General features: G+C 41.8%; 1 protein-coding gene across 1 annotated transcript in view; it reads right to left on the reverse strand.

Moving 5' to 3' along the window:
* The window catches only part of LOC117502338 (transcriptional repressor p66-beta-like), a 168,964-nt gene that overhangs the window by 40,497 nt on the left and 118,467 nt on the right, over positions 1-10,000 (reverse strand). Inside the window, exon 4 of the mRNA XM_034161379.1 lies at positions 2,715-3,014. Within this exon, the coding sequence (XP_034017270.1) occupies positions 2,715-3,014 (300 nt within the window). The remainder of the gene's footprint in view (positions 1-2,714; positions 3,015-10,000) is intronic.

Here is a 10,000-nt window from a genome sequence, read left to right on the forward strand (position 1 = left end):
GTCATGTCTCATGTCTTTCACAGTCCTATTGAGTTCCTGATGAAGGTTATCAGTGCACCGTTATAGTGCCAAGCACCCCAGTATCCATGTGTGAGACACTGAGTCATAGGCCTTCCTGTAGTCCATCCAGGCTGTGCTCAGGTTGGTCTGCCTGGTCTTCAAGTCCTGGCGTGCTGCTCGATGAACCAGTAGCTTGTGCGTTGACCCTCTGGTATTGTTTCCAATGACCTTCTAAGCTGTACTCATGCGTTGATTCATGTGATTACTTAACTTGGTTGCAATGATACCTGGTAGGAGCTTCCATGTTGTAGAGAGGCTGATACCCTTCAATTTAATTTCAATTTATTCCATTTTGTGGGGGTACCCTTGTGGGGGTCCTTCATGATCAGTATTGCCCTGTCCTGTGTTAGCCACTCTTGTGCTGCTTTAGTGTTGTGCTCTCGCTCCCTTTATTTTCCCCAGGGACTGAGCAATGGAGCTGATTATGCACACCTCTCTCTGACTGTCAGAACACCTGCTACCAATCACCCAGTCAGCATTTATACCTTGGTCTTTCCACTCCACACTTGCCAAAACCCTCAGCTCTGCTCTGTGGTAATCGTGATTCCCTGGTATCTGTTTATTCCACTGTGTTTTTTTCTGACCCCTTTGTTCTCATCTTCCCACAGTTTCAATCATCTGCCAGCTCTGTCCTGTCACCTGGTCATGACTCCATCATGCCCGACATATTAAGCTCCAACCTGGATCTCCAGGTCTGGCGCTTTCATGACCAGCAATTCTGTACCATTTATTCTCAATCAGTATAACTCTGTCATTTTTTCACCTCAGCCTCACCGCATTTGAGTCCACATTTGTTACCCACAAAACCTGACAGCCAGTCTGGGTGAGTACCTGCTGTTAGTAGCCCACCCATTTGTACTGTCAGGTGCACATGGAGCTCTGTTAGCTTCTTTGGCCAATAGCTGTGGATCAAATCCAGTCCTGGTGCTGTCCAGCTCTTCATCCCTGTGACTTGATGTTGGATGTCTGCCGTCGTAATGCTGACTGGTTCTTGTTCTGGGAGGTGGCTGTGATCTGTGATCCCAGATCTTCTTCCAGCATTGCTCAGTCCCAGATCTGGGTGGGTCTGTTGTTCCCTTTCAGCTGAACTACACCCCATTTATTTATTTGGCCTCTGCTTATCTGGTGTATGTCTTCAGCTGAGTTTTCACAATGTTTTTCTTGTCTCTTCCGTGTGGTGATGATGTCATCAGTAGAATCAAAGTTTATGTTGAAATGTGCTCTTATTTTGAAAAACTCTTGAGCAAGACAGCAGAAAGTTTTCTGGGACAATGACTAGCTTTGTGAAAGTTAAAACAGAACTATGCTGTGATAGTTTTTCTGCTACCAACATGAGAAAGCAGCACAACATCGACTGGATGCCCACTGGCCAGCAACAACTTTTTGTTGTTGTTGTTGGCAACTGTTTGTTGTGATTTGGCGCTATATAAATAAATAAACCAATTACAGTTCTCTGTCTAATGTCTGCTCAAAGTTTTGGGCATGTACCAGAACTTTCTAATGGACTTGCCAGACATCAGCTGACAAGGAAGACATTTAATGAATGAGGAAAGGACAAAACCGGACACAAACCGGTGAGTTCATTGTGACAAAATCGCATTTTATTGAAATGGGCGGTAATATCAGCTGTGCTCGTACATCGGCCCATGTGGATAGGGGACATTTTTGCTTGAAATTTGGGCAGAAGGCGGCAATCAAGCCTGGTGTGCCTGATGTTGGACACAGAACGTCAGTGTTTTGGAGAAGTGTGAGTATGTGCACTTGGCTTCACAACAAATGTGGAGTGATGATGATGCAAATGTGCTCAGGTACTCGCCACGTGACAGTGTGAAAGCTGATGCCCTGAGGGGTCATCAGACTCACACACGGTACAGAACAATTGTACCTAATCTTCACCACCTTCCTTTCTTTCATCTTTCTGTTCTATTCACTGCCCACATGTTGAGATTTTTCTGCTCTCTTGGTTGTTGTTGGATTTCTTGCGCACATAAATTGCATTTTGAAATTTGCTGTTATTTTACTATAATTGTCCAATAAGTCCAACATGTTGTCCAACATGTTTGTCTGTCCATCTTGAATATGTTAGCAATTTGAAAGTCCTAACAGTGCAGACTGTTCATGCTGTGTTACATGGTACATTCCCCACACGGGAAAAAGGTGCGACCTGGAAAATACGGTACTCTTAATTTACATTCCCTTATTGTCCCAATAGAACAAATTATCTTGACAGACTGTTTATAGTGACAATTCATCATCATCCTCTGTTAGTGGTGACATTTCAGGATCTGTTAAGTGTAGCGATTTAATGCTAGCGGCCGTTTGTACCTACGAAAGTTCATTCTTGTGTCGTAGAGCGCAGTAGGGGTCGACTCCAGAGTCATGCACGTATGTGAGAGCAGATTCTTATGGCACAGTCTGATGTTTGGGGAACAGGAGTCACCATCAGGCCTAAGCCACACCGTGAAGCAGACAACAAAATCTGTGTAACTTCAAACTGTTGTCAGGTGGAAGAACTCACACACAGCCAGTCTGTGCTGTGCACCGGTTTTCAGTCCCTCTGCCCCACTACAAACTGATTTTGTGCCTTTACAGACCCTGTTGGTGGCCCTGCTGGCTTATTGGTGCTCGGTACCCCTGCCAACAGGCTGACATGCCATAGGTAGGTCCAAACAGTGCCAAAGCTGGAGAGAGCCCTCCTGCTCACTCCCCTTCCTAGCCATGTTGGAGGGTAAAGCCTCCAGAGAGGTGTGGCTGCCAGAGACCAGCCCCATCCCTCCTTTGGTGTTTGTGCAATCAGTGAGTGCCACAGTAACAGCTCTGACCTTCTGCACCATGTTCTCCTTCTGCATCTGACTCTGACGTAATTTCTTCAGCAGCACCAGGCGGGCCTCTTCCAGACGAAGCTCTTCCCTCAGAGCTTTGATCATCTGCTGCCGCTCCTCCTCACTCTTCCCCTGCAACCGACACACAGACAGTACAGTGACACGTGTGCTATAAAAGGTCCAAAACAACATCTTACATGCTCACTGTGTCCCACTGGTTCTTTAAAATGTACTCTTACCCACCCTCTGTGGTTCCACTGCAGTCTTCACACGGTGGAAACCGAAGTGAGGACAATGTGTGCAACATGTGTGTGCAATGTGCAGGGCCTAGTGTTCATTTCAAAAGGACAAAGAAATGAAGTGGAAGGACACTCACCACACCACCAACACACGAGACATTAGCCCTGAATGTCTTCACGCCAAAAGGACAAAAAAAAAACCCACTGTGAGAAATAAGGGACTCAACTGGAGGACAACAAAAGAACATGGGTTTTTATGTTGCTCCTAATGATACATGGGAGTTGTTCAGGAGAGATCACGTACTTTGTGTTGCCAAATCCACATCTGTACAGTTACCCTTCATCCAAACTGACAACCACTCAGGGACACAACAGCTCCATCCCCACCACCTTCAAAAGAAGCTAGCTGTCTGCGACAGTCAGGCGAGACGTGGGCATGTCCTGAGCCTCCTCCAGCCACGGGGGTCCTCAACACTGAGGTACCTGTGTGTGGATCACACTCAGAACGGGACATCAGAGGACCAAAATATTATAGCTAGGGCTGCAAAATACTGGAAAAAATTGACACTGCTTTTTTTTTTTTTTTATATGTTGCATGATTTTTCAGGATACACTGATATCGGCTGAAACCCTGTGCATATACCAGGCCTGTATGTGGCGCTGTAATGCTTCCACTGTGGATCATTTTGTGGAACTTCCACAAAAACCGGAGAAGACGACAGGTGCAGGTAGTCAATGTAGCGGCGCATTGAGTAAATAAAGCCTTTTAAGGGAAAGGGGGTCTGATCAACTGAAACAGACTGCGTATTTACAACTCCAATTCCAATGAAGTTGGGACATTGTATAAAATGTAAATAAAAACAGAATACAATGATTTGCAAATCCTCTTCAACCTATATTCAATTTAATACACCACAAAGACAATTTCAATTTATTAATTTATACAGCGCCATCTCACGACATAGTCGCCCCAAGGCGCTTCACATAACACAATTTATGACAACACAAAGTACGAGGTCTGTTAGAAAACTATCCGACCTTTTTATTTTTTCAAAAACTATATGGATTTGAATCATGTGCGCTTGCATCAGACAAGCTTGAACCTTCATGCGCATGCGAGAGTTTTTTCACGCCTGTCGGCTGCGTCATTCGCCTGTGGGCAGGCTTTGAGTGAGCACTGGTCCACCCCCCTCGTTTATTGTTTAGGAATGGCGGAGCGACTGCCGCTTTGTTCCATGAAACTTTTTTCAGAAACTCTGCCAGACAGCCAGATGGAAACCATTTGGAAGATTCAGATGGCTTTCGGTGAAGATTCTATCGGTATCACACGGATTAAGGACCAATAAAACTGGATTAACACTGGGAGGTCCAAGCTTTTCTCTTCTACCTGTAAAGTCCACGAAGGGTCAAATGACCCCAAGATCCCCCGTGGAGACCTACTTCTGTTATGTAAACAAGGAAGTCTAAGAACACCTCAGGGGAGGGGCTGACTTGGCCAGCCACATTCTTGTGTTTGCATATTTAATGTCTGAAAGGGCTGCTGATTTGTGCTTAGGTGGATAAATAACTTTACCCAGGGGGGAGAGATGAAATTTTGTTTTCTGAATTGTATTGAAATGCGACAGGTATACTTGTGGCAAATGCAGAAAAGACCTACCATGGCAGTGTGGGGACTGTTAGTCATTGTGAGTGACTGTAACCTGTACCTATTGTATATATTTTGGTTTTCTGGTGTTTTTTGGTACATTTTGGTACATTTCAATAAAATCCAGAAAACAAAGTTTTCTTTTGGTGTGTTTTTTAGTACATTTCAATACAATTCAGAAAACAAAAGTTTTCTTTTGGTGTGTTTTTTGGTACATTTCAATACAATTCAGAAAACAAAGTTTTCTTTTGGTGTGTTTTTTGGTACATTTCAATACAATTCAGAAAACAAAGTTTTCTTTTGGTGTGTTTTTTGGTACATTTCAATACAATTCAGAAAACAAAAGTTTTCTTTTGGTGTGTTTTTTGGTACATTTCAATACAATTCAGAAAACAACGTTTTCTTTTGGTACATTTTGGTACATTTCAATAAAATCCAGAAAACAAAGTTTTCTTTTGGTGTGCTTTTTGGTACATTTCAATACAATTCAGAAAAGGTTTTCTTTTGGTGTGTTTTTTGGTACATTTCAATACAATTCAGAAAACAAAATTTCATCTCTCCCCCCTGGGTAAAGTTATTTATCCACCTAAGCACAAATCAGCAGCCCTTTCAGACATTAAATATGCAAATACAAGAATGTGGCTGGTCTTCTGAAGAGGGAGCCGTCCTGCATACTGTAGTACTGCTTTAAGTGATTTCAGCTTATGTGTCTGTTTTTTGTTTGTTTTTTTTTATAAAATGAAGTATAAAGTCTTTAACAATGTTTAAAGGAAACTGAATAAATCTGTTAAAGTAGACCTGCATTGAAATAAATGTGGTCAGATTTCAGAAAAGAAATAGCTAATATGTATTTATAAGACCCTTGTGAATGCAGTAAAGTAAATCTGTAAGCCCAAATTTGTAATTCAGCGGAGAAATATTCATTTAAAAATGACAAATTTGGCAGCTAAAATTTAGCCCTCTGTGAAAACAGTTTGTACATCCGGATCATTTCCATGACGTCGGTGACAAGACGACGCGCTCCCGCCTTCAGTCCGATCCCGCATTGAAATTGATTTTCTCTCTTAGTAATGTTACTGTTATACACATCCTGGTTTCAACATCCAAAAGTAAGCTGCAATGAATACAGCTCTGCTTGCTCAGATCCGGGGATCAGATCAGCGGCGGCATCGACAGCGGGCAACATTATTCCCGATGCCTCGCTCTCACTGCCCCCGATACGCTTACCGAGTGCATGCGCTCACACCCCCGTGTCTGCTGTGCAGCCTGCACCACCTCTCTGTCTACTGAATGGAGTTGCAGCCAACGTGGCACAAGTCCAGAGACTACGCTCACCGTTTTAATGCAGTGCGCGCGGTGACACCTGTTGCTCGCAAGGACAGACTTCTTGCTGCAAAATCCGTAGCGCCGCACATCTCGGTAATCGGAGCCGCAGAGCTCCGTGGCCGCTGAGAGAGGTTTATATCTTTTTAATGACTTGAATTCTTTGCGGGTCTCGCCTCCGTAGCCCACGACGGTACACCGGAGGTGAAAGACAGTAGATTTTCAATGCGACACCACTCAATCAAACGACCGTATGAAAAAGTCCACAAAAATTATTTTCAAGCACAAATAAAAGAAATGTGTACTCACCAAGCCTACCGCAAGACAATATGAAGTTTTAAAAAGTAGATCCTTCCGTATAAGACAAGAAAAAGGTGCAGATGCAAACTGACGTAAATCCACAAATTACAGTTGGTGCGCGCAATGCATACTGGGAGAGGGTCTTGTCCCTGATGTCTCGGCAGCATCCATGATGAGAGGGACAATTTGCAGAGGGCTAAATGTTAGCTGTAAATTTGTCATTTTCAAATGAAGATTTCTCCGTTGAATGACAGATCTGGGCTTGCAGATTTACTTTACTACATTCAGAAGGATCTTATGTGTAAATATGTCATTTTTTGGTCCAAAGATCTGACTGCATTTATTTCAGTGCAGGTCTACTTTAAAGATGTATAACCAGTGTTCTTTATTTGATTTTGCTTGATGATATTTAATTCTCCAGATCACCTTTTACAACATCCAGTATGGCCTGCTTCTGTAGACGTGTCCATAAAAATCATAGAGGGATATGCTGTGCAAACTTAATACCCATTACAACATAAGATGATGTTGAAATTGAGGATGGCCTGTTGGCTGTTCCAGCAATATCAAATATTTCATGTCTGCTACCTACAACTCGTGTGGAATGTCTCAAACCTAAACCTACTTCTAGGCATCTTATGTATCCTACTCTGGAACCACTCCTAAACCCAAACAGTCCAACCGTCAACCCCACTGAGGTCCTTAGTCTGGGTCTCATTAACATAAGATCACTATCCTCAAAATCACTGCTGATTAATGATCTAATTATTGATCATCACTTAGAAATGATTGGGTTATGTGAAACCTGGCTTAAACCTACAGCTGTCCTCCCCTTAAATGAGGCCTGCCCACTGGCATACACATTTAGTCACATCCCTTGTGATGTGAAGCAAGGCGGGGGTGTTGCTCTTATTTATAAATCTATGTTTAGTATATTAGCTGTTAGGGGTCACGAATATAACTCATTTGAGTATCTGATTCTCCACTCTGCCCATGATGCTACATATTGCCAAGGTCACAAGAATAAAAATCAGCCATATTACTTTGTCACTCTATATACACCCCCTGGCCCATATTGTGAATTCTTAGATGAATTTGGTGAGTTCATCTCTAACTTGTCGACTACTGCGGATAACATTCTGATCATTGGTGACTTCAATTTTCATATAAATAAGCCTTCTGATCCCCTCTGCAAATCATTTATGAAAATTATGGATGCATTAGGATTGCAGCAATGCATTCAGGATTTGATGCACATTAGTGGAAATACCCTGGATTTGGTTCTCGCATGTGGTATTACTGTCACAAATATTGATATCATGCCTCTTGCATCAGTGGGCTGTGATCACTCACTTATTAAGTTTACAGTTTCGCCGTGTTTAGTGGAACAACAACCTTATTTATCACTGCAACGATGCATCAATTCCTCAACTATGACTGAACTCGAAGCTAGAATGCCTGATATCTTAGCTGAACGTTTGGAAAATACCCAATCAGTAGACAGTCTGGAAATGGCGTAGTTCAAAATTAGAAGTATTCCACCTTGCGTGGCGTGATGCTATCTTAGACTATAAGCATGCATTACTGGCTACAAAGTGGACCTATTACTCTGATTTGATCAACAAAAACAAGCATAACTCAAAGTTCTTGTTCAACACGGTGGAAACACTTATTCATGGACAACCACCTGCAGTTCGCTCTCCTTTTACAGCACAAGATTTCCTGGATTACTTTGAGAAGAAAACAGAAGACATTAGGTTAAACATACCCCAGCATGCCTTAACCCAGCCACTACACCCTGCTATTGAGGTGGGCGCCATCACTGAGGTATTACCTAGATTTACAGGATTTGATAGTATCTCACTAGGCATGCTGACAAAACTTGCAATGTCTACAAAAAGCACAACCTGTTTATTTGATCCTATACCAACAAAACTGTTTAAGGACCTGTGGCCCACTCTTGGGCCGACTGTGCTGGAAATTATTAATCTTTCTTTAACTTCTGGATCTGTTCCTAAATGTTTCAAATCTACAGTGATTAAACCATTACTTATGAAACCTAATCTTGACCCTAGTGTATTGAAAAACTATTGGCCGATATCAAATCTATCTTTTTGCTCTAAAATTCTGTAAAAAGTGGTGTCACGGCAGCTCGTAGACTATCTTACTGAGAATAATCTCTTTGAGCCACTGCAGTCTGCTTTTATAAAATATCGTTCCACAGAGACGACTCTCACTAAAGGGTTTCTCGCTTTGCAGCTGAAGGAATAGGATGCTTGCTTGCAATCTCACCCTTGATATATATATATATATATATATATATATATATATATATATATATATATATATATATATATAGTGATAATGGATGCCACTTAAAAGAAGGTTTTGGATGATGGAGAGTTTTGGACGACGGAAAGACTGTTCGTGACTACAATGAACTTGTGGAGGCGATTAAGCTGTACTTGAAGGATTTCACTTACCCCACTGGTTTTACCAAAATCCAAAAGAGGGTGGTGAGGAAGGCTTTAGAAAAAGGGCAGTACAAGCAAGAAGGTAAATTTGTGCTTGTTTTTTAACTTTTCAAACAATTTATTCTTCCACCTTCATGCGGGTTGGAGTGGCGGAGGAGAATTGAAAAAAAAGTGCTGTGGTGCGGTGCGGTCTTACGTTACTAAGCCATATGTATTGATTTGTAGCACAAAAATATTAAATATAAGCATAACCTTTTTGCTAGTTTTTTTTTTAATTTTCAAAGAATTTATCATTCCACCTTCGTGCAGACTGAAGTGGCGCAGGAGGCTTGAAAAAAGTAACATGGTGCGGCGCAGTCTTACGTCACATTTAAAAATGACGAGTGTAATAGATCCTTTTAATTTATTATTAATATGTATATGTCGCAGACATGAACAAGCGAAACTCGGCAGCATCTCACCATGTCATTTAGGTCCTTCAGACTTTATTTTGAGTAAATGCTTCAGGGGAGCATTAGCATGACTAAAGCATTTCAGCTTCTGGGGGTGCTCCACCCCCCAACCCCCACCTTTTTAAGCATTTTTCTTTATTTGCCTCTCACATGCCTGGAAAAGCTCCTCACCATCTAACCATGTCCTTTACGTCCTTCAGACTTTTTCAGTAAAATTGTTCTTGGGAGCATGAGCATGACTAAAACCTTTCAGCTTCCCATACTCCCTACCTTTTTAAGCATTTTTCTTTTTTTGCTTTTCAGCTGACCCCCCTAATTACAGCCCTCTTAACCTCCTGCCACTTTAAGCATTTTGAAAATGTAGATGTAAATTAATATTCAAAGTTTTCAGCTAATTGACAGTACGGCTGTACAATATGGACAAATTATCGTATCTCAATATTGTCATATAAACTGTCATATAAATGTCACTTATATACATTCTGCCCATATTCTTGAGTCTCTTAGGTGGGTAGGGAGAGTTCCCATGGGATAAAAAAGCTTTTCAACTGACCATCCCTGGTTCTCAAGACCAGGCACCTAAGTGGAAATACTCTCTTTTTAAAAAAAATAATAATTCGGTGTACCTTAGTAAACACTAGAAGAGTTCCACCTTAGATGTGGAATGTATAATAGAAGATATACC

The sequence above is a fragment of the Thalassophryne amazonica genome, chromosome 20 (genome assembly GCF_902500255.1).
Source record: "Thalassophryne amazonica chromosome 20, fThaAma1.1, whole genome shotgun sequence".
Lineage (NCBI taxonomy): Eukaryota > Metazoa > Chordata > Actinopteri > Batrachoidiformes > Batrachoididae > Thalassophryne > Thalassophryne amazonica.